Source organism: Eretmochelys imbricata, chromosome 7 (genome assembly GCF_965152235.1).
Source record: "Eretmochelys imbricata isolate rEreImb1 chromosome 7, rEreImb1.hap1, whole genome shotgun sequence".
Lineage (NCBI taxonomy): Eukaryota > Metazoa > Chordata > Testudines > Cheloniidae > Eretmochelys > Eretmochelys imbricata.
Genome location: NC_135578.1, coordinates 119,637,293 through 119,662,802, shown reverse-complemented (window position 1 = coordinate 119,662,802; position 25,510 = coordinate 119,637,293). Strand labels below are relative to the sequence as shown.

The window sequence follows — 25,510 nt, the reverse complement described above, 5'->3', positions numbered from 1 at the left end:
CATGTAGCTGCATTGCTCAAGGAGCAGACCAGAAAATGAGCTATGCCAAAGAGTTACTTTTCCTACTTGTTCCCCACTCTGGGTATGTTTGCACTATAATCAGGGAGTGCCATTGCAGGTCATGTAGACATGCCTGAGCTAGCTTTGATCTAGCTCGCTAAGGTCATGGAGCAGTGAAGCTCTGGCAGCACCAGCTTCAGTGCAGACTAGGTGCCCGAGTAATTACCCAGGGTTTTGGGTGGGCTTGTATAGCCCATGCTGAAGCCTGTACCACCATGGCTTAAGTGCTATGGGTACTCAAACTAGCTAGATTAAAGCTAGCTGAGGTATGTCTACACGTCCTGCTATCATGCCCCATTGGTTTCAGTGTAGAACTACCCCAAGTCTGGGGAGGAGTAAGTTACTTCGCCTCTTAGCATGGAGCAGCTTACTTGCTCCCTCTGTGCATCCTACCAGCAACTCTGGCCACCAGTGAGCAGAGGTGGATCCAAGACTCCTGTGACTTCCAAGCTCTCTCCGACCCTTGCTCACAGCCAGACGTTTCAGACAAATAGCTCCTGCTCTCCCCACTGCAGCTGGAGTTACTATCTGAGCAGAGCTGGTCCGGAGAATAATGGGGAGGGGGCTGCTCTCCTGTACTTCCTCTCTGTGGCCAGGTAAGGGCTGTGACAACATAACACTTGGTAATTGAGGATGGGTAGCTAATGTTCGTGTGAATGTTTGCATGTGTGAAGCATCTGCAGAAATAAGGGTCAAGCATGTCATTGTCATTGTGGCAGATCCCAAATGTGGCCTCCTGGCAGATCAAATGGATTGATTCTAGCTAGGTCCTTAAGGTGGTCTGGCTGGACATTCAGATTTTGTCCATCTTGTTGTGCCACCGAAGCTTTGGCAACCTTGTGATTGCTGGCTGTGCAGCTGCATTTCTTGGACTCACAGTGCCTGAATTTCATATGCTTCATAATTCATTGGTCCTCCATCCTAATACATGTTCATACCAAGAAAGGCACCAAAACCAGGTGAAGCATAGAGAGAACACTAAATTACTTTCCTTTTATAATTGTTAAAGATACAGTATCAATTTAGAACACAAACTTCTTGCACCCTCCTACAGAATTGTCAGATACACTCTGACGCATTAAAGTCTTTAGCTAACTAAGGACGTCTCAGTTGGAGGCCCTGGCATGGTGTATGTATATATACAGCCCACACAAAGATCTGTGCAGGATACTACCTACTACAGAGGCCATTAATTTATCCTTTAATGGATTATTTGATTTATAATTTGTGCTAGCTGACAGCTCTGTGTGTCAGAAGACTGCTGAGGATAAAACATCCTTTTGGTTGTAATCACACTGTACTGTATGTGGAAATAAAAACATAGTAATTCATAGTTCAGTAACAAGCCAGCCAGCCATGGAGAAAAAATGGCTTGGCTTAAAAACTATGCAAAATAGTAATTCCTCTTGGGAAGTAATATAAATTGGCAAAAGGTTGTTTAGATAGAAGAAATCTAGCTGTGGATATTTTTTGGATTGTTTAATAACGAAAGGCTGTCAGTTAACCTGCCCAGCCCACAATGCTTCTGCTCTCCAGGATACCCTAATCTCCAACTCAGTAAAATCTCTTGGAAAGGGACTTCTTGGCTGGATTTGAAAGCATGCTTTCAGGTTTGGGGTTCTTTCCAACATTGGGAACACATTTATTTGTTTATTTAAATGAAACTAACCCTGTCCTTTGCAAAAATCATGTGACCCTTCATGTCCTCTTCCACACACAAAGATAGCAGTGTATTTGGGTATGTATCCAGGCACCAGATTTTAAAATATCTGGTCGTCTTCTTCTTGCATTTAGTTTTCCCCTGTTACATTTACATGAGTAGTTGTCTGTATATGCACATGCGCAGTTCTAGTGGCAAAGGTTACATCATTGTCTGGGTCATTTAATTGACTTAGTACCACAGCACTGGTCAGCAGTGTTTATGGAGTTGCAGTGTATTCCCAAATCCCTTACTGCACACGATTTCAGGCATCTGCCAAATACATGTGTTGAATCCATTGATCTTTTCATATCACACTGTTACCAGCCGGTCACTGCAATCATAAATTTAATGTATATGCCTCAGTGCTATTTGTGAAAAGTGCTGTGACCCATCATCAGTCTCATTTGATTAACTTTGTCAGTGTCGGTACTCTGGCCAGAGGCTTGGAGTTGGAGAACTGCTGTGTTAAGAGTCTTATGCAAAAATATTTCACTTATCTACCAAGCGAATCTGCATGTATTGAATGTACTGTCCTCCAGTTTTCTGTCACCATTCCTCACAGTCACTATCACTCACAAACAAAAGCAGCCTCCCAACGTTGTACTAGCAGGTGACTCTCTGGATATAGGACCGTATACGTACGTGTATAGAAGTGGTTCCATAGTATACTTATACACAGTCACTGATCTCTCTGCCACGCTATCTAACTTGACTTCAAACACCTTGCTGTATATTCTGTATATCAAACACCTTGCTGGAACATGTGAAAAATGCCTTCAGCCAAGGGACCTTTCTACCTCCTAACACCCTCAGTGCTAAACAATCAAAGCCTACATATAAGAAATGGCTGGCTGACCACTTCTGATGTGTGCATGGGTATTTGTGAAGGATTATGCTCATTTGCCTACAGAGACATGCCTTGGCACATGAGTACTTTCATTTGGAAAAATAATAGCTCTCCCCCCAACATTTGTGCAAACAAAGCACAGTTGTACAAATGTTTGTTGAATAACAAGCCAATAAAGTCATGAAAACAGATGGATAGGATCACAGTTGCATTATTCACTTATATCCACTGCTAGGTCCTGTTATGTGTCCAGCGCTCTAAATAAGGTGGCTCACAGGCTTATTGTTGTTGTCAATGTCCTTTTAACAGTCTGATTACTGCAATATCATGCCAGCATGAACATCAAATGATCATTTAATGGAATTGTTTTTCTTTACTAACGTTAAAAGTGATGTCTTGTATGCACAGCTTAGTAGGATAAGGATTTGGTTGAGAGTCTTCTCCTCTCAGGTGCTGTGGTTTAATTTCAAGTGTCAATATAGCTTGAACTTCCAGGCTCAAAATAGTTGAATTCTCTTTTATCCCTTTTTAGAATCATAGAAATGTGGGACTGCAAGGGCCCTCGGGAGGTTACCTAGTTATCCCCCCTGTGCCGATGCAGGATTAAATATACCTAGATCACCCTGACAGATGTTTGGTGAACATTTGTTTTGTCCCATTAGGATGAGATCGCCGAAATGAAGAAAAAACTGAAGATCATGACTCATCAGGTTGATCAGCTTAAAGAAGAGATCACAGCCAAAGAGGCAGCTCTTGTGAAAGTACATCTGGAACATCAACGAATAGAAAAGGAAAAGGAGGCTCTAAAGGTAAGGCACCTTAGTTGTGGGGCGTTTGCCAGGACTCATTAGGAAGGAAAGGACATGGTTTCGAAAGTTCTTTCATATTCCCTGGCCCATGGTACTTTGCTGAACTCTTTAAGAACTATTCTGTAATTGAAGTATAACTCTCAGTGGCCTTTACAGGTATGAGTCTTCCATGTTTGTGATGGAAGAATAGATCCTTTTGTTTCTCTGCACCTAAAATTGTAGTCGTCAGATTCCTAGATTACCTGCTGAAAGTTTAAATTCTCCCTCTCTTTCAAAACCCCAAACTGTGCTCACACATATAGGGTTTTGTGGGTGTGCTGACTGCATCATTCTCTGTATAGTTGGCCCTCAGAATAGGAATTATTATTATAAAATTATTATTATCATAGAATTATGAATTATTTTGGGGAAGAGGATATTATACAAGAGGATAAGACTAAATAATCAGAGTGGTCCCTTCTGGGCTTGGAATCTGACTCTGTGATTACAAGTTTTGTTTCCTTTAACTTTTCATAGAATCACAGAATCATAGAATATCAGAGTTGGAAGGGACCTCTGGAGGTCATCTAGTCCAACCCCCTGCCCAGAGCAGGACCAATCCCAACTAAATCATCCCAGCCAGGGTTTTGTCAAGCCAGACCTTAAAAACTTCTAAGGAAGGGGATTCCGCCACCTCCCTAGGTAACGCATTCTAGTGTTTCACCACCCTCCTAGTGAAAAAGTTTTTCCTAATATCCAACCTAAATCTCTCTCACTGCAACTTGAGACCATTACTCCTTGTCCTGTCATCTGCTATCACTGAGAATAGTCTAGATCCATCCTCTTTGGATCTACCTTTCAGGTAGTTAAAAGCAGCTTTCAAATCCCCCCTCATTATTCTCTTCCGTAGACTAAACAATCCCAGTTCCCTCAGCCTCTTCTCATAAGTCATGTGTTCCAGTCCCCTAATCATTTTTGTTGCCCTTCGCTGGACTCTCTCCAATTTCTCCCCATCCTTCTTGTAGTGTGGGGCCCAAAACTGGACACAGTACTCCAGATGAGGCCTCACCAATGTTGAATAGAGGGGAACGATCACGTCCCTCGATCTGCTAGCAATGCCCCCACTTATATACCCCAAAATGCCATTGCCCTTCTTGGCAACAAGGGCACACTGTTGACTCATATCCAGCTTCTCGTTCACTGTAAGCCCTAGGTCCTTCTCTGCAGAACTGCTGCCTAGCCATTCAGTCCCTAGTCTGTAGCGGTGCATTGGATTCTTCTGTCCTAAGTGCAGGCCTCTGCACTTGTCCTTGTTGAACCTCATCAGATTTCTTTTGGCCCAATCCTCCAATTCGTCTAGGTCCCTCTTTATCCTATCCCTACCCTCCAGCGTATCTACCACTCCTCCCAGTTTAGTGTCATCTGCAAACTTGCTGAGGGTGCAATCCACACCATCCTCCAGATCATTAATGAAGATATTGAACAAAACCGGCCCCAGGACCGACCCTTGGGGCACTCCGCTAGATACCGGCTGCCAACTAGACATGGATCCATTGATCACTACCTGTTGAGCCCGACAATCTAGCCAACTTTCTACCCACCTTCTAGTGCATCCATCCAGCCCATGCTTCTTTAACTTGCTGAGAAGAATACTGTGGGAGACCGTGTCAAAAGCTTTGCTAAAGTCGAGGAATAACACGTCCACTGCTTTCCCTTCATCCACAGAACTAGTTATCTCATCATAGAAGGCAATTAGGTTAGTCAGGGATGACTTTCCCTTGGTGAATCCATGCTGACTGTTCCTGATCACTTTCCTCTCCTCTAAGTGCTTCAGAATTGATTCCTTGAGGACATGCTCCATGGTTTTTCCGGGGACTGAGGTGAGGCTGACCAGCCTGTAGTTCCCAGGATCCTCCTTCTTCTCTTTTTTAAAGATTGGCACTACATTAGCCTTTTTCCAGTCTTCCGGGACTTCCCCGGATTGCCATGAGTTTTCAAAGATAATGGCCAATGGCTCTGCAATCACATCCGCCAATTCCTTTAGCACTCTCAGATGCAACGCATCCGGCCCCATGGACTTGTGTACGTCCAGTTTTTCTAAATAGTCCCAAACCACTTCTTCCTTCACAGAGGGCTGGCCACCTCCTCCCCATGCTGTGTTGCCCAGTACAGTAGTCTGGGAGCTGACCTTGTTCATGAAGACAGAGGCAAAAAAAGCATTGAGTACATTAGCTTTTTCCACATCCTCTGTCACTAGGTTGCCTCCCTCATTCAGTAAGGGGCCCACACTTTCCTTGGCTTTCTTCTTGTTGTCAACATACCTGAAGAAACCTTTCTTGTTACTCTTAATGTCCGTCGCTAGCTGCAACTCCAGGTGTGATTTAGCCTTCCTGATTTCATTCCTACGTGCCCGAGCAATATTTATATACTCATTCCTGGTCCTTTGTCCAATCTTCCACTTCTTGTAAGCCTCTTTTTTGTGTTTAAGATTAGCAAGGATTTCACTGTTAAGCCAAGCTGGTCGCCTGCCATATTTACTATTCTTTCTACACATCGGGATGGTTTGTCTCTGTAACCACAATAAGGATTCTTTAAAATACAGCCAGCTCTCCTGGACTCCTTTCCCCATCATGTTATTCTCCCAGGGGATCCTGCCCATCAGTTCCCGGAGGGAGTCAAATTCTGCTTTTCTGAAGTCCAGGGTCTGTATTCTGCTGCTCTCCTTTCTTCCTTGTGTCAGGATCCTGAACTCAACCATCTCATCGTCACTGCCTCCCAGATTCCCATCCACTTTTGCTTCCCCTACTAATTCTTCCCGGTTTGTGAGCAGCAGGTCAAGAAGAGCTCCGCCCCTAGTTGCTTCCTCCAGCACTTGCACCAGGAAATTGTCCCCTACAGTTTCCAAAAACTTCCTGGATTGTCTGCGCACCTCTGTATTGCTCTCCCAGCAGATATCAGGATGATTGAAGTCTCCCATTAGAACCAGGGCGTGCAAGCTAGTAGCTTCTGCGAGTTGCCGGAAGAAAGCCTCGTCCACCTCATCCCCCTGGTCCAGTGGTCTATAGCAGACTCCCACCACGACATCACCCTTGTTGCTCACACTTCTAAACTTAATCCAGAGACTCTCAGGTTTTTCTGCAGTTTCATACTTGAGCTCTGAGCAGTCATACTGCTCCCTTACATACAGTGCAACTCCCCCACCTTTTCTGGCCTCCCTGTCCTTCCTGAACAGTTTATATCCATCCGTGACAGTACTCCAGTCATGCGAGTTATCCACCAAGTCTCTGTTATTCCAATCACATCATAATTCTCTGACTTTGCCAGGACCTCCAGTTCTCCCTGCTTGTTTCCCAGGCTTTGTGCATTTGTATATAGGCACTTGAGATAACCCACTGATTGCCCCTCATTCTCAGTATGAGGCAGGAGCCCTCCCCTTTCTCACGCTCCTGCTCGTGCTTCTTCCCGGTATCCCGCTTCCCCACTTACCTCAGGGCTTTGGTCTCCTTCCCCCAGTGAACCTAGTTTAAAGCCCTCCTCACTAGGTTAGCCAGCCTGCTCGCAAAGATGCTCTTCCCTCTCTTCGTTAGGTGCAGCCCGTCTCTGCCGAGCACTCCTCCTTCTTGGAACACCATTCCATTGTCGAAGAATCCAAAGCCTTCTCTCTGACACCACCTGCGTAGCCATTTGTTGACTTCCACGATTCGACGGTCTCTACCTAGGCCTTTTCCTTCCACAGGGAGGATGGACGAGAACACCACTTGCGCCTCATACTCCTTTATCCTCCTTCCCAGAGCCACGTAGTCTGCAGTGATCTGCTCAAGGTCATTCTTGGCAGTATCATTGGTGCCCACGTGGAAAAGCAGGAAGGGGTAGTGGTCTGAGGGCTTGATGAGTCACGGCAGACTCTCCGTCACATCACGAATCTTAGCCCCTGGCAAGCAGCAGACTTCTCTGTTTTCCCAGTCAGGGCGGCAGATAGATGACTCTGTCCCCCTGAGGAGAGAGTCCCCGACCACCACCACCCGCCTCCTTCTCCTGGGAGTGGTGGTCGTGGAACCCCCAACCTTAGGGCAGTGCATCTCATGCCTTTCAACTGGTGGAGTCTCCTTCTGCTCCCTTCCCTCAGACGTATCATCTGGGCCACTCCCCACCATGGTACCTGTGGAGAGAACATGAAAACGGTTACTTACCTGTATCTGCGTTGCTGGTACATGGACGTTCCCCCTTCTTCTGGAGGTCACATGTTGCCAAATTCCTTCACCATCCTCCTGTCCCCGCTGCGCAGCCTGCTCTGAATCTTCAGAACCTTGTCCCTGTAGAAGCCTATCCTGATGGCTGTCCAGGAAATCTTCAGTTTCTCTTATGCAACGCAGGGTTGATGCCTGTTGCTCCAGACCTTGAACCTTCTGTTTTGTGTCTGTAGCTTTAAGTGCTAACAGTACTACCCCAGTTCTCAGTCCTGTATTGCTGTGTAACTAGCAAGCACAAGCCTTCAGGGAATCAGGTAGTATCTTACAGTAGCTCCCTCTGCCCAGAAAGCAACTTCACTATTGCATGTTCTAGAAAGCAGAAAAATCTGTGTTAAATAAAAGGAAAGTGGCCCAGCAATCTCTGGTTCTTTTTCTCAGCATTTTCTGTAGTCTCTCCTTGGATATATTATTACATGTGTGTTGACAGCTCAACCCAATTTGCTCCTGTCTCCCAAGTCTGAGAGTTAAAGAAACAGTATCCATAGCAGGTCATTTTTCTCTTCACTTACTCCCATAAAAAAATCCCCTGCCATTTTCCATAGTGCTTTCTTTTTTGTCAATGTCTCGCTATGGTCCAATGACTCCTTAGGTTTTCAGCCACTGTCAGCATATTACAGTTATGACAGGATGTCAATAGAACTGTATAAAAAGGTGATTCCTCTATCGGTTCTGTCTTAGAGTTGTTATATCAGTTACAGAGAAGCCAAACAGCACCTAATATTCTGTGGGCAGGATTCTGCCTTAACTAGTTCCCAGCCCTGTCTTGTCACCTCAGAATCATCCACCATCAGTTTGACAGCAATTTGATTGCTGCACTGTTTTAGCTACTCAGTTATTCACTAGCAAGTATGTCCATGGGTCAGCATCATATTAGGGACTGGCTTTGGGGCATTGTGGTTTTTTTCACCTATGTGTGTCTGCTGAATGCAGAGGTAGAGAACGGTGAGAGGAATCACTGACATAGGCACAAAAAAGCCCAATTATTCTTGTGGCATGAAGGTTTTGATTTGTCGTGTTTGCACTGATATGAAGAAAGCAGGCTTTGACTGAAAAATCAGTTTAAGTGAAATTGTGTAATGTGGAGGAGTAAGATTCACACAGGTGCTTTTCTGCAAATATGAGGTTTAAGCTTAACGCAGTAACTTACAGAGATGTGTTACGTATATGCATGATGAGCGAACTTTACATGAGGCCTGATCCAAAGCCCACTGGAGACAACAGGAGTCTTTCCATTGATTTAGGCAGGTTTTGGATCTGGCCTGTGGTTCGAAGCGGTTTGGTTAAGCGTCCGGATGTTGAGAGATGTGTATCTGAAACCTATCAGAATCTTGACCCTGCAGAATTGAGTGGGAGACTCCACACAAATAGCTACTCCTGAGATTTCTAGCACTCATGGTTCCATCGCAGGCAGAAAGCCCTTGGGAACAGCTTTCTCATCGGGTTGCAGCATTCCTGGTTCTAGCCCTGGCTGGAGATTGAAGGTTAAAAGGCCCTCTTCCCTGAACATTTCAGAATCTAAATAACCATCTGGTTTGAATTTAGTTCTAGATGTTGGCAAAGGTTCAAAGGTATTCTCATTTTTTTTCAAAATGGGTTCTCCTGTTTCTAATAACACTCTGGGCCAGATCCTCACCTGGCTTCAAAGAAGCAGCACTGATTTACACCAGTTGAGGATCTGACCCTTTATCTGCATATAATGTGACTATGTGTGTAACCAAGTTTTGTTTCTCTTACCTTCTGTATATAAGACCCCAATACTGTAGCTATTGAAACCACTAATCCCGCCAGACTTATGCTTGAGTTTGTAGGGCCATGGAATGACTAGCAGTGGTTAGATTCTTTACTGTACCCGCCAGCCCAGATTTATATGTACTCAATGCATTCCACTGAAGGGATTTGTTTATGTCAGTGTTTCCTGCCAACATCTAATGCCACATCTTGTTTACAACTTGTATTTTTTGTGGCATAAGGAGAATGCTGAATTTTGATATATTAAAAAAATATTACAAAGCATTGCCAAATGCCTGGGCAATTTTACATTTGTAGACAGCTTTTACACACTGTTGATTGCATTTTAATGTAAAGTGGCTTACATTTGTGTTCTGGTGATGGATTCTGATCAGCATCCAACACTGAGTATGAGAGATATGAATGTTGCAGAAATGGAAAAATAAAAGTTTTATTAAAGAAAACAAGAGCGGAACAAGATCTTTTATTATGATGATGGAATTGTAGTTTCTGTCCTCTTAAATTATTGCTGTTTCAGGCACACCCTTCATCACATTCTGATTCTCTCATGTTTGTATGGTGCTTTTTCTCAGGAAGCACCTTGGAATCAGATCCTAGCTAAAGGATTTCTTTTATTTGTGTCCAGGCTTAAAAGCGTTTGAACCTGTACAAACAGATCTCATTAAGATAGTGCCATCTTGACTACGGCTAATTGCCTAACAGTGCTAGATACCTGTTTAGTAATCCAGCAAGACCTTATTACTCTTTCTGTGGATAAATGTGTTAAATTTTAGAACTCATGACAATGGTCAAGTCCTATCTGTAGCACAGGTAGATAGTTTGCAAGCTGTCTCCACACAGTTTTGCAAAGGCGTATCACTCCTGATCAGTGGTGACCCCTGCTATTCCAGCCTTCTCCGCCTCGCTCTCAAATCTGCTAAAGCACTTTAATTTTGACTTTCAGAGCCTTCTGCTATTCCATATCTGGCTGTGACACATTTTTGCCCATGAGCCTTAATTCCGACTACAACAACCCTTGTTATTCCAGTCCTGGCCCTCTTCATAGCTAATCTCACAACTCTTCTGAACTGTACCAAGTTTTGCAAGATGGTGTGGCAAATTGCTGGCACTACTATGATGGGTCTCGCGCTTTCTCTTTGGGGGGGGGGTGTTTCAGGGCACATTTCTTGCCCCTGAACTGGGGTATTAACTGCCCCACTAGTATCCTAGAGGAGGGGAGTGGAAAGGGAGGGACCCGGGCCCGCCCTCTACTTCGGGTCCCAGCCCAGGGAACCAAGGGATAGTGGTAAACCACTAGAGCTAGCGGTTCTTTTCCCTGGGCTACTTCCCTCTCCTACTTCAGCTTGTGGGACTTCCTGCCCTCCCTTTGCACAAACCAGGTGTCCCTTTACCTAGGGTCTTGGTCTTCTTAGCCCACCACAGCACTTCTCCAAACTCTTCTCTGCTTCCCTCCAAACTGCTCTCTGCTCCAATGCCAATCCACTCTGCTTCAACCCCTCCAAACTGCTCTCTGCTCCAACGCCAATCCACTCTGCTTCAACTCCTCCAAACTGCTCTCGGCTCCAACGCCAATCCACTCTGCTTCAACCCCTCCAAACTGCTCTCGGCTCCAACGCCAATCCACTCTGCTTCAACCCCTCCAAACTGCTCTCGGCTCCAACGCCAATCCGTTCTGCTTCAACCCCTCCAAACTGCTCTTTGCTCCAACGCCAATCCGCTCTGCTTCAACCCCTCCAAACTGCTCTCGGCTCCACCGCCAATCCACTCTGCTTCAACCCCTCCAAACTGCTCTCTGCTCCAACGCCAATCCCCTCTGCTTCAACTCCTCCAAACTGCTCTCGGCTCCAACGCCAATCCGCTCTGCTTCAACCCCTCCAAACTGCTCTCTGCTCCAACGCCAATCCGCTCTGCTTCAACCCCTCCAAACTGCTCTCTGCTCCAATGCTAATCCGCTCTGTTTCAACCCCTCCAAACTGCTCTCGGCTCCAATGCCAATCCGCTCTGTTTCAACCCCTCCAAACTGCTCTCGGCTCCAACGCCAATCCGCTCTGCTTCAACTCCTCCAAACTGCTCTCTGCTCCAACGCCAATCCACTCTGCTTCAACCCCTCCAAACTGCTCTCTGCTCCAACGCCAATCCACGCTGCTTCAACCCCTCCAAACTGCTCTCGGCTCCAACGCCAATCCACTCTGCTTCAACCCCTCCAAACTGCTCTCGGCTCCAACGCCAATCCACTCTGCTTCAACCCCTCCAAACTGCTCTCGGCTCCAACGCCAATCCACTCTGCTTCAACCCCTCCAAACTGCTCTCGGCTCCAATGCCAATCCACTCTGCTTCAACTCCTCCAAACTGCTCTCGGCTCCAACGCCAATCCACTCTGCTTCAACTCCTCCTCTTCTCTGATTGAAGCGGGGGGGTTTTATCATGTGACTGGCTTCAGGTGCTTTAATTAATTTATAGCGAACTTTCTTCCCTCTACAGGGAATAAGGTTCCCTTCTAACACTCTCCTGCTGCCCTCTGGCCCTGCGGTATCACAATGGATTAACCTCTTTTAGGCACTAGGATGAGATCCTCACACTTACGTTTACTTGCAACCTAAGCTAGCTTCGAATCCAACTCTGCTGTGTTGTAACAGCAGACAGCAACTGACCCCTACCATCTCCAGCATTTTTTCTTTATTTTCATTATACGAAGTGCCCCTGAAATACAGATCAAGACATTGCCATAAATGTAGAGAAATCTTTCCGAATTTCTCCAGGGTATAAAGTTCGATACAAAAATGGCTGACGTGCTGTTTACACCATTTCTTTCTGACTCTCTGTGTGTTCGCTTGTATTTCTTATTTGCTCTTGAGAACTAGCAACATGTGCACAACACAGGAAACTAAATTAAAGTACGAGGCGATCTCTAAACCCTAACCCTAAATTCCCACGTTTATGTAGTGGGAAGTTGTTGCTAAGCACAGTTTACCTATAGTCTTTGCTTTTGTCAGGCTGAGCTGCTGAAGATGAAACAACAAGCCCTGGAGACCAAACATTTTATTGAAAAACAGGAGGCAGAAGAGAGAAAACTCCTGAAAATTATTGCTGAGGCTGATGCTGAGAGGCTGAGGCAGAAGAAGGAATTAGACCAGGTAAGAAGGTCTAATTAAGAAGGAGCTTCTCCTTCTTGATTGCCATTCCAACTCACAGAAACAATCCTTTGTTCCTTTTCTTCCTCCCACCCGCTTTTTAAGGAACCGATCTTCAGCTGGGGTAAATTGATGGTGCTCCATTGAAATCAACCTGTTACTGTATTGATGGCAACTGAATGACTTCAATTTACATAACCTGATCCTACACTGGGGGGGAGATATAGGTCCTTAACAAGTTTTCATTCACCGATAAAGAAATAACGTTTTGATTGAACTGCTCTTGACTGATGAAGATACAGGCCCTGATGTTCTATGACTGACAGCTTTATAGCTTAATATCTTGCCTTGTTCTGCATTCCTAGGTTATCAGCGAGAGAGACATCTTGGGGTCGCAGCTTGTTCGGCGCAATGATGAATTAGCTCTGCTTTATGAAAAGATCAAAATCCAGCAGTCCATCCTAAACAAGGGGGAGACTCAGTACCGGCAGAGAATGGAAGACATCCGACTCCTCAAGCTGGAGATCAAGAAACTTCGGCGGGAGAAGGGAATACTTTGCAAGAGCGTGGCTAATGTGGAGGAACTCAGGTAGAAAGGCAGAATGAATAAATTTCACTAGCGGCTGCAGGCATGACATTACATTTGAGACACACGAGAAAGCTTGTTTTCACACATGGTAAAGATTCGTAATGACAAACAAGGTGCTCCGAAGGAGGGTTTGCTTTATCTGACCTCAAACACTAACTAGTTTAAATTCATAAACCAGTTGATCAGTAATTAGAAAAAAAAAATGCCTGGATCTAAAGGAAGCCATATCCAAAATTCACCCTGGACTTGTGAGTTGCTGGTGACATTACAAGCTTGACAGACAGCAGGAGAAAAGGTGTTCACAGTCCGGCGAGCTACTTAGTGGTGCCCAGGGCCCACATTAGTGGAACTGCTTTTTATTAGGCAATCCATAGAGGAAGGAGAACATTTGACATATTTATAACAAACTCCCATATGTTTTCAGCATTCCATCCTGCTAGATTTATATGTGAGTCTGACCAGTGAGGAAGATTTAGTTAAATTTTCATTGAAGGTTGTGTTTCTTTAAAAGCACAGTTTTATAGCCCAGACTGATTTATCTTCTCCTACTTTGACTTAATGTTTTCCTTCTTTTTTTTTAACCTTACTATATTTGAGGCATATTCTTTCCTGGTGGGAAAACATTGTCATTTGCTGTACAATCTCTGGGGGACTAATAAAGAAACAGAGCTGTGTTTCCAGCAGGTAACCATGTCCCAAAACCTGGAGATGGAGGGTGTGGTACTGCCCTCATTCACACTAATTCTGGTATAACCCCGTTGGGTGAGATTCCCATCTGGGGATTGATTGATCGATTGATTTCTGTGGGGTTACGCTGATTTACCCCAGCTAAGGTTCTGGCCCATTGACTGCAGTCGGGTTATGCCAATTTTGGAGAAACGGGCCCAGGATTTTAACAACCGTGGCTCACATTCACTGCCTGCAAACAAAGGCAGGGGTTGAGCCTGCTGCTCAAATGTATTGGACTGGATGCCTGTTCCTTTATTGAAATGCAAGGAATGTATTGAAGTATAGTGTGGTGCCTGCCACCATGGGTGGATCAATTCTTGCTAACTACAGCAGCAAGCCTACACTTCAATGAACTCCCAAACCATTACTAAAACTGCCAGCTGAAGGAGTCCTTTTATCATTTGTACAACTAATTAGATTTAACCCAGTTCTGCCATAAGCTTTCTTGGCTTGCCAATGGGAGATGCCTTTTTTCCCTTCCCCTGCTCCATCCAAATCTACACTCAGGACCCTGCAGCATCAGGATTTTCCAAACAGCCAGCCAAATTCAGCTGAGGATTTTGGCAGCTTCAGAGGTGGAAATCCACTGGGGGAGGGTGAAGTGGGAAGGCAAAGCAGCCATTACCTCCCCTTTGCCGGGTGGCGGGGAGTTGCAGGTGCCCAGCACAGCACTGGCTCCAACCAAGGATGTCGTATAGGCAGGGCTGCTGGAGAATGTGCTGATTCAGCATGTGCCCACAACAGCCTTGATTGCCAAGGTTCTTAGGGGAGTGCCCAGCAACTATTAAATCAGCCTGTGCCAAGTGGTGAAAGACTTCTGGAGCATGTGGGTGAGGTCAGAATGGGGAAGTGTAAAATCTTCTTTGAGTGGTTGCATATGTCTGTTCCACTTAGACGTGTGCAACACATCTCAAAGGACAAGAGTTGCAGTATGGGTAAGTAACTGTCTTTTACACCCCCCCCCCCAGGCCAGCTACGGTGAATCTGGCCCGATGTTTATTAAACTGTTCTGTGAAGTGAGGCTCACACAATAAAGGCTACAACTGCACCTTTGTTAGGAGGAGAAATTATATGATTAGTTTTAAATGAAGATATTAAAGTCAAGGAGGCTTTACTATTGCATGTGATAGAAGGGGATAGGTGATAATAACATGCCCACTGTGCAGGCCCCCCAGACTTTTACCCTCCACTTCACTCCAGCTCCCAAGCTGCTGTTGAATGCAGTTTGAAACTAGTGGTGAATGACTTGATGTCTAACCCACAGGCAGTTTGGAATTGGGGTGACAAACTGCCTGACCTGCTTACAGCTGTCCTGTATACTTACAGAGTCCTGTGTTGTGGGAGTACCAGGGACATGTTTATTTTACCGTATGTGTGTAACAGCGTCACTGTGTTCTGAGCCCTTCAAGGACATGTAGCGAGAGACTATGACCAGGAACCAAACTTGGGTTTCCTGCAGTGTAGTGACCACTATGCTGGACCATATTTATCTGTTTTCTTAACTGGACTGAGATGCTCCGTCTCATAATTCATTCCTCAAAACAATCTAAAGTGTGGCCTTTAGTGAATACTATGGACCATGTGTGATCCCTGTGGGATGAAATGCTGTAGTCAGAATCAAGTTATTAGGCTCAATGCGGGGGTAACTGGGTAAAATTCTATGGCCTGTGTTAAGCAGGAAGTCAGACTAATGATCCTTTCTAGCCTTAAATCTATGAAATAGCTAGAAAAATTCCAAGCAGTGAGATCTATTAAATTGAGAAATAGTGGGAAGTGGTGAAAAGCCCTCGCTTGAGTCATTAAGACTAGATGAAGCAATAGAAAATATATCACGGGGCTACAACCAAGCAGTAGGATGGGAAGGATTTTTGGGTGACCACATGAGTCTCTTCCATCGCTAATGATCCTGCGTGTAAGGGAATGAAGAGTTAATGCTAATGCTGATGTTTGATTTCTTTGTGAAAGTTCATGGTTGTTTTTTTTTTTTTTTTGTCCTGAACTTAAGGCAGGAGGTTTATCACATGCAGAAGGAGCTACTGAAGGAACGAACTCGATGCAGAGCCCTTGAGGAAGAGCTGGAGAACCCCATGAATGTTCACAGATGGAGAAAATTGGAGGTAATATTTTAGCATAACATTATCATGAGCACCAAAAAGGCCATATTTCCAAATCAACAGCATAGCGCAAGTCATACTTTGTTTAATGTTATGCAAATTGGCATTTAGAGGGGCAGGCAGAGTGAAATTTCCATAGTCCCGATGGTGGTTAACTGCTGAATGGCTCCTTCACACAATGCAATCAGTGTTATTTTTGTGTTGCTTCCGTAATGTACAATTGCAAAAGGCTTTGCTAAAGAGGATAGGGAGGTCTCGAGTTGAGATTTAAAGGGAAATGATTCATTAGAAGGGATGAACAGAGAGATTGTTCAAAGAAGAAAAGACAGTGAAGGTATGACCCTCTCTTCACTCAGGATGGAAAGTATTGTGGGACAGAAATGAGAGGGGTTAGGATGAGAGTAGTGGAACAGGGAGTGGGTGGATCTGAGGTCAGAGAGGTAAGCGGCCAGTGAGGGGAAGAACAGGCAACCAAATAAATAATGGTCAGTTTCCAATGCAAACCACTGTGGTTAACATAATGTAAATTGTTATGTATGAAGTGAGTCCAAATTTTCACAGTATCCAACCCTGCCAAATGAAGACTAAAAACCCCCAACCTGTTAAGCACAAACCAAATATATGAGCATCAATTGACACCACTGGGTATTTCTCAGATTACCTCAGAGCCATCTGAGATCTCTTTTGCATATGCTTGGTCTCTGATCTGATGCCGAGGGTTTGCTTAGCTGCCTTAGTAAATGAGTGATAACATGCTAGCCCCCAAAGAAGTGCATCTGAAGATTTTGGCTGTGGTGCCTAATATGATAGTTAATTTCTGATCTTTCAGTGCTGAGTTTAAAGCTGCACAGTGTGCTGACCTTTTCTCCTGGAATGGAGATAAAATACAGGATGCTGAAGTGCACTGAGGAGATCTAAGCACAATCTCCAGCAGCTCCAGATAAAAACGGGAAATCATGCCATTCAAAAAATCAAGGTGGTAGGGGACTGGATGTATCAGGGGACTGATAATGGGAGATGAAGCCTTTCAATTCTAGGTCACTGGTTTGGACCTGGAACACTGAAAGGTCAGCAGATGGTAACAAACATATGAAATGATTTTGATGGGGTCTCGGTCCAATTCCTTATGAATAAACATCGCCATGACAAAAGATACCACTACAGTTGTCATGAATTAGCACCCAGTTTGGCAATGGTCTAAGAAGGGCCAATGACTGAATGGGTCCTGGGGGCCTGGACTCCCTTTATTATTCCTTAATAACTGAACTTAAGAATGGCCATAGTGGGTCAGACCAATGGTCCATCTAGCCCCGTATCGTGTCTTCTGATAGTGGCCAGTGCCAGGTGCTTCAGAGGGAATACAGAACAGGCAATCATCAGGTGATCCATCCCCTGTCATCCACTCTCAGCTTCTGGCAAACAGAGCCTAGGGACACTCAGAGCATGGTGGGCAGGGATGCAACTGGGTAGAGATACATGAGTGCCAGGAGAAGGGAAAAACGTGGACAAAGCATGCTCTTTTTCCTGTGCTGCACACGTTCAGTGGCTAGAATTCAGTGCTGTGCACACATTCAGTGGCTAGAGAACTCCAGTATAGTGGCTGCAGTCTGCCCCCTTTGTAAGCACTAGATTCAGTTTAAAAATGGGATGCCATAAATAGGGGAGTTTTAAAGACTCAGAATAGTAACATAGGGGGAAGGTCCTCCAGGATCTCCTCCACCACTCCCAAGGACAATGTTGCAGTGTCCCTCCCTCTGGTTCAAGAGGACAGGATCCAGCTCCCTTGGGAGCTCCTCTTTGTCTGGGTTCTTATATGCATCCAGCAGCATGGTTTCTGAATGCTTGTGCTGCTCCATGTATGTCAGTAATGGCTTCTGCAAGTACTAATCTCCTCCTCCTTCCTCCCCTCCAGTCCCAGGACAAGCTGCATGTGCAGATATTCCAGCCTTGTCAGTTTGGTATTAGGCTGCTGGGATGCCCCATCACAAATGTTTGTTTTGAAAGGGACTCTCAAGGTTGGTGGTCATAAACATTGGCCTACCATGGCAGATCTCCCATACTGACAGGCTTACCTTCAGAAGGATTGCTTGTTTATATGCTCTTTTCAACCAGTTCATGCTGCTATTGCGGTAAAAGAGGAATGCAGACACTCAGATTTCATTCAGTCTTATTGGTACACAATAAGGACATGAGGCATAGACTGCTAGGTATAGGCTGTACAGCTGTAATGTAAAAAATAATGTTCTTCTTGAATAGGCCAGTGACCCGAGTACCTATGAATTGATACAGAAGATACACACCCTACAGAAACGGCTCATCAGTAAGACAGAAGAAGTGGTTGAGAAAGAATTGCTTCTTCAGGTACTGTAGCATCATCTCTGTCATCAGTATCTCAACATAGTATAGCTGTTGTACCCTGCATATGCAGCCTCCGGACCATAGGTACGCTCCCAATATTGTTATTAGGATGCCTTTCCTCTGAATTGTGGAGTTTGCTTGTTCTCCTGCATTTCCCTTAGCTAGTGGTAGATGGCAGCACTCACACACACATAGAGAACAAATATCAGCTGGTCAGTTGACTTTTATACTCCAGTCACTGATATCTGGATGACTCTGAAAAATAAAATAAAAGGTTTGATTTATTTTATTTGGCCACCAAAAGCCAAACCAAATAAAAATGAAATCAACCAGGTATTTTCTTCAGTGTCTTGGTAATGACAGGCATGATCAAAAGGACTAAGAAATGCCTGACCAAGGAAATTATGTTTACTTGAAAGCTGATCCATTGATTTATAGGCAGTCATCATCCCAGTAGCAGAACAGGAGATCCTCCAGCCCCTAAATAAAGGGATCAAGAAGAAGAGAGGCTGTTGTATTGCTTTCCTGATGGAGCTGCATATGAGGGGGTTACTCTACCAGCATTCATGCACATTTGCAAATAGAGGACCCCTATTGGGGATAAAGAGAAGGACCGGACCCTGGCTGAGGTTTAAGACTCTAGGAAACAAGCAGCAACTAAGTTCCATACTGTGAAGCCTTTTTCTTCTCTCCCCTTGGCCTTGCTTATTGAGTTTGCTCTGCAGTTGATGTATGCAGCCAGAGTATAGAACACATCTATCCCAAAAGGTCCTACCATACATATTTCAATCTGAATAAAGCCCCTTGTGTTTAAAGCTATTTGACATTTTTCCACCTTTAGTTATTGTTCTAAACTGCCCTGGTCTCCCAGGAACTCCTCTGCCATCGCAGGAAGAAATGAAGCTTTTGTTGATTCCTGTCACCAACAGAATCTTTTTCTTATGCTACTGTGAGTGGAAGGTGATAACATGGATATAAACGGGTCCCTTTATGGTAGAGCTGTAAATGCTATGGGCAGACTTGCCACTTCCAAATAGAGGTGAATTTTTTATGGGTCTTTTATTGCATGCAGGTCAGGTCTTTTCTGGGCCCTTGGGGGAAAGTGAGAATTCTTGATGTTTTGATGTTTTGCTATTAATTTCTGGAATGCTCTAAACTGGAGACTGTAATAGATTGGTGGGGCTATGATGCTGGTTCAAAGAACCACACTGCTTTTTGTGTACTTGCGATATGTTGAACACAGTGAGTTTTGTGAATGTCCTCAGATTTCTGGGTAGGCGTGCTGGGTGCTTTGGATGTGTTTAAATCAACACAACAATCCTCGGGCAGAGATGGAATACTGGCAGAAATATATAAATCTGTGGGTCCAAAGGTGGTAACAGCACTCCAGAAGATCCTTACTGACACCTGGGACAATGAAGAAATGCCACAAAACTTCAAAGATGCCACAATTATTCCTTTATTTAAAAATAAAGGCAGCAAAATGGTCTGTGATAACTACTGTGGGATATCTCCTATCTGTTGCTGGAAAAATCTTTGCTTGTGTCCTCCTGAACTGATTGATTTCATCTGTCTCAGAAGCCAATCTACCTGAGACTCAGTGTGGATTCAGACTTGGTCATAACACCATAGACATGATTTTTAGTATCAGGCAAATACAAGAAAAATGTATCAAACAAAACATGGATCCGTTTAGTGTCTTCATTGATCTGACAAAAGGATTTGATGCAGTCAATAGAGAAGGATCATGGATGATCCTCAGCAAACTTGGTTGCCCACCAAAACTTGTAAAGATCATTAGTTTATTTCATGAGGGGATGCAAAGTCAGGCACTTTTTAATAGAGATCTCATCAACTCCTTTCTCATTTCAAATGGAGTCAAACAAGGCTTGGTCTTTGCCCCTGTACTGTTCAACCTCTTCTTCACCCAAGTTCTCAACCGTGCTACAGATGGGCTCAACAGAGGCATATACATCAGATACAGACACAATAGCTCAGTATTCAATCTTATAGGCTTAAAGCAAAAAGAAAAGTAACAGAACTACTAATAAGAGAAAAAAGAAAAGGAGGACTTGTGGCACCTTAGAGACTAACCAATTTATTGAGCATGAGCTTTCGTGAGCTACAGCTCACTTGCATCTGATGAAGTGAGCTGTAGCTCATGAAAGCTCATGCTCAAATAAATTGGTTAGTCTCTAAGGTGCCACAAGTACTCCTTTTCTTTTTGCGAATACAGACTAACACGGCTGCTACTCTGAAACTAATAAGAGAAGCGCTCTTTGCAGATGATTGTGCCCTCCTAGCACACACAGAGGGAGCTCTCCAGTGCATCATAGATCGCTTTGCTGAAGCATCAAAATTGTTTGGCCTCACAATCAGCCTGGAGAAAACTCTGGTGGTGCACCAATCATTTTCACCACGCCGTGTCATATCCCCTAGCATATCCATTACCTATCTTGGCAGCAATATCTCTAATGATGGATCGCTTGATAAAGAGATTACAAACAGGGCAGAGAAAGCTTCTCAGTCATTAGGAAAGCTACGTAACAAAGTCCTGAAATCCCACAACAATAACCCTCTCAACAAAAACAAAACGTTATCATGCCTTTGTGCTCACATCTCTCTTCTGCGGTTGAGAGACCTGGACACCATACAAATGGCATATCAAATAGCTAGAGGCCTTCCATGTGCGGTCTCTGCGTGCCATTATGGGGATCCACTGGCAGGACAAAATTACCAACCTGGAGGTTCTCCAAAAGTCAAATGCCACAAGCATCCAGGCCATGCTGATAAAAGCCCAACTATGCTGGGTTGGACATGTCATTAGGATACCTGAATATCAACTCCCCAGAAACATTTTCTATGGCGAATTGGCACAAGGACTCCAGAATCAAGGCCGCCCCAGAAAGTGCTACCAGGACAGCATCAAGAACAGCACACACTTTGGTGCAGTAAAACCAGATGATCTTGAGAAGGCTGTGTTAAATAGATCAGTATGGCAACATACAACACTCAGAGCCTTCGAAGAAGACAGAAATAATTGATTGTTAGCTGCCAGGGAAAAGTGTCATACCCCTGCTATAGCTACCAAGATGCTCACCAATGACTTTGTCTGCCCGATCTGCTCATGAGAATGCACCTCATGCTTTGGACTTCAGAGTCACTCCAGAATCCACAAAAAAAGAGAGCATGAAAACGTCATCTTCGAACCGACGGACTACACACACAAATCAAAACATACGAACAAAAATGGAGTTACACCTGGCATGGAGGGAACTTTGTGGACTGGGCATTGAGCACAGTGTAAGAAATTGGTATTTGGAAATATCCCTGTTTTCTGGAAACGGTTGGGCCACCTACTCTCAGTTGCATGCAAGGTTTGGAGAGTATTCATTTTACCACATTCTCACAGCAGAACCATAACATTTGCACAAGAAAAATACATGCTACCTGTATCATATATACTCCAGCTCTGCCTTCCATCCATGACTCCAGTCTTTTTTTTGTGTGTGAATAATATTTGAAAAATCACACAAAGCACTGAGTGGGGACCATCTTTTAGGATCAGGTGGGCACACTGATGGAATATTTTTGATTAAGAACCGCTGAATATAGATAGCTATCTACTTAGTCTTGCTCCTATATGTATTTGGTCATATCCACTTTAGCCTCGAAAATATGTTTTCATTACTTTTTACTCCTCTTAGATCTGCAGAAACAATGCAGCTATGAGAGAATGTGCTACATTCCATTCTGGCTTACACATCATCAACAGAAAAACTAACTACTTTTCAAATGGAGAATCTTTCTTGCTGGTGATATGTGAGCCAGGAAGAAACCAGCTTGACTCTCAGATTCCAGACTATCAGTAAACAAAACCACCCTTTTTAACCTGCCATCTGAGTAGATTCGCTCTGTAAATCAACCACTGATAGGTAATAAATATGAAGCACCACACTGCCATTTTTAGAGCCATTTTTCAGAGAAGAAATTACACTTTAAGTGACAAATAGAGAAATGCCTCCGTGTGTGTTAAATTATTAACTCCTTACAGTCCTCTTGCAGTTTCAACAAGACAATATTCTTCAGTTGTGTCTTAAACTACCATTCATAGTATTGCTGTGCTCTGTAAAAAATGCGGCTGCATGTCATCCCATTTCAGTGGTGGGTGAAAGTCTTTGTGAACATGTGTACTGTAGTATATAAAATGCTTTGGATCCTTCAGGGCAAAAGGTGCTTTCTGGCTATAAGATCTTATTATTGCAGCAGAGATGCTCCGGAGAGTGAATCATAAATAATGATTAAAAAAGTATTTGCCCATTTTGTGTATATGGGGTGAGGTCTTCACAGGTATGGTGCTTAATTGCATAATGAACAGTGACGTGTACTAAATGCACAAAGTAACCAAATTGCCTTGTTGGGATTATAATTAGTGTGGCTTTAGGAAAATGTCCCATTAAAAGTGAATTATGTGCTGCTGTATTTGTTTAAAATCTAGTTCTGTTTCTTCAAAGTGAATTCGTTCTTTAATTTGATTTTATGTCTGACTGGCTAAAAGTCTGGTTTATTTTACTGCAGGCCTCTGAGTTTATTACAGTGGGAAGGTTCACGTTATGTCTCAGTTGTCAGTTATCTTCTCTAAAGATTGATCATAAGCATAAGGGAGCATATACAGCATAGGGACATTTTCAACCAGTTGAAAGGATGCTTGATTGCCTCCTGGTAACAAAAATAAAATCCTACCATTTAGTCTCATTTAAACTTAGCCTATCGTAGTGACGGTACCGTTCTGCTACATTTTTACTGGATTTTTTTTTTTTTTTTTAATATTCAGCAACAACTAAAGACCAGGACTGGGGAATTAGGATCTGCAAGCTTGGGAGCACCCTGGACTTCCACATCTTGCTGGCTTGCACTACATCATATTGGCCCAAATCCTCAGTTGGTACAAATCAGCATAGTTCTGTTGAAGTCATTACTTGGGAAAAGATGCTGGCTTGGTTGGTAACCTGGAACTTGAAAAGCTGAGGTTCAATTCCCTGTGGCCCTACTACAGACTTTCTCTGTGACTTGGGCAAGTCACTTAGTTTCTCTGTGCCTCGGTTTCCCAAGGGGATTATAGCATACATCATGAGGATGTAGTGAGGATAAATACCTTAAAGATTGTGAGGTGCTCAGATACCATAGTAATGGCGGCCAGATAAGTACTGGAAATAGATGATGTGTATTCTCTCTGTTAACTTGACAGTTGTTCTGTTCCATTTAATTTTGGGTTCTTACACCATACTCATCCTTGTGGTATCTGAGTAGGGATCTGTCAAGGTTCCTCCCCCACTCTGAACTCTAGGGTACAGATGTGGGGATCTGCATGAAAACCTCCTAAGCTTACTTTTACCAGCTTAGGTTAAAACTTCCCCAAGGTACAAATTAATTTTATCCTTTGTCCTTGGAATATCCACTGCCACCACCAAACTCTAACTGGGTTTACTGGGAAACGTAGTTTGGACACGTCTTTCCCCCCAAAATCCTCCCAACCCTTGCACTCCATTTCCTGGGAAAGGTTTGGTAAAAATCCTCACCAATTTGCATACGTGACCACAGACCCAAACCCTTGGATCTGAGAACAATGAAAAAGCATTCAGTTTTCTTACAAGAAGACTTTTAATAGAAATAGAAGTAAATAGAAGTAAAGGAATCACCTCTGTAAAATCAGGATGGTAGATACCTTACAGGGTAATTAGATTCAAAACATAGAGAATCCCTCTAGGCAAAACCTTAAGTTACAAAAAAGACACACAGACAGAAATAGTTATTCTATTCAGCACAGTTCTTTTGTCAGCCATTTAAAGAAATCATAATCTAACACATACCTAGCTAGATTACTTACTAAAAGTTCTAAGACTCCATTCCTGTTCTATCCCCGGCAAAGCAGCATACCGACAGACAAAGACCCTTTGTTTCTCTCCCTCCTCCCAGCTTTTGAAAGTATCTTGTCTCCTCATTGGTCATTTTGGTCAGGTGCCAGCGAGGTTACCTTTAGCTTCTTAACCCTTTCCAGGTGAGAGGATTTTTCCTCTGTCCAGGAGGGATTTTAAAGGGGTTTACCCTTCCCTTTATATTTATGACAGGATCTAACAAACTGTTCCTCAGAGGTGTGTTGAAATCACTGCTAACGCTGGTCCACAGAACATAATGTGTTGGGACTGTATGGAACAATGTATTTAAGCTGTGACAGGAGACTAATGCTAGGCTACATCTACATTACGAACTAGGGGTGTAATTCTGCTGCTTATGTACCTAAACTAACGCTAGCCCTCCTCAAGTTCGTGTGGGTATGAATATCTGGGTAGCCGCGGAATCATGAGTAGCAGCAGCGGAGACATGGCCGAGCTGTGCTGAGTAAAAGCCCACCTGAAACTGGTGGCTATACACTCAGCATCCCACCTCTGCTGCTGCTACCACCATGCGGCCACGACAACACTGCTGTTTACACCCATGCTAGCTTGATGAGGCCTAATGCAGGAGAATCACACCCCTAGCTCACAGTGTAGACATGGCCAAACTCACGCTTTTACACAGGCAGAAATCTCAGTGAAGTCAATGCGAGTTTTGACTAAGTAAGGACTGAGTAAAAATGTCCAGGAGCTTCAGCATTTAGTTCTATGTATACTGTGAAATGGTCGGCCTGGCTGTTTGTTATAAAACGATCTTGATCCACTTATTTTAAAAATCCCAGGCATTTTCCTCAGCATGCCTTATGGGAGCCTAGTCCTCTCAAAACCACTTTCTCCCACCAGCCTGTCATGGAGCCTGCTTCCGCTAGGTCCTTCATTGCTGCAACAGTGTTTAATATATATTGCATTGTTTTGAACATGACCTGGAAGAGTCTCGTCAGTCACTCAGAAAAAAAGGAGCTGCTCATCAGAAGGGCCCTTCTGCTAGTGAACACCTATTCTGTCATGTTAGGGGTGTGCGTGTTTATCTGTCTTTATTTTGGTTTCCTGAAGGTTCAGCTTCACTTTAGGTGACTATCTCTACTCATTCATAGTGGCTGAGATTTATTTTGCGCTCTCAGAACTGGCATATGTATGCTTTGGTTGGCTTTCAGTGGCTTCCTTATTTGCATAAAGGCAGTCCTCGGACTTACGACAAAATTGGTTTCTGAAAATTGCGTCGTAAGTTGAAATGTCGTA

At 44.0% G+C, this 25,510-nt stretch overlaps 1 protein-coding gene across 1 annotated transcript in view; it reads left to right on the top strand.

Annotated features, from left to right (window-relative positions):
• Positions 1–25,510, top strand: part of CFAP58 (cilia and flagella associated protein 58) — a 95,900-nt gene that overhangs the window by 32,476 nt on the left and 37,914 nt on the right. The window contains 5 exon segments of the mRNA XM_077822878.1: positions 3,272–3,418; positions 12,390–12,530; positions 12,893–13,116; positions 15,851–15,962; positions 18,216–18,320. Of these exon segments, the coding sequence (XP_077679004.1) occupies positions 3,272–3,418; positions 12,390–12,530; positions 12,893–13,116; positions 15,851–15,962; positions 18,216–18,320 (729 nt within the window).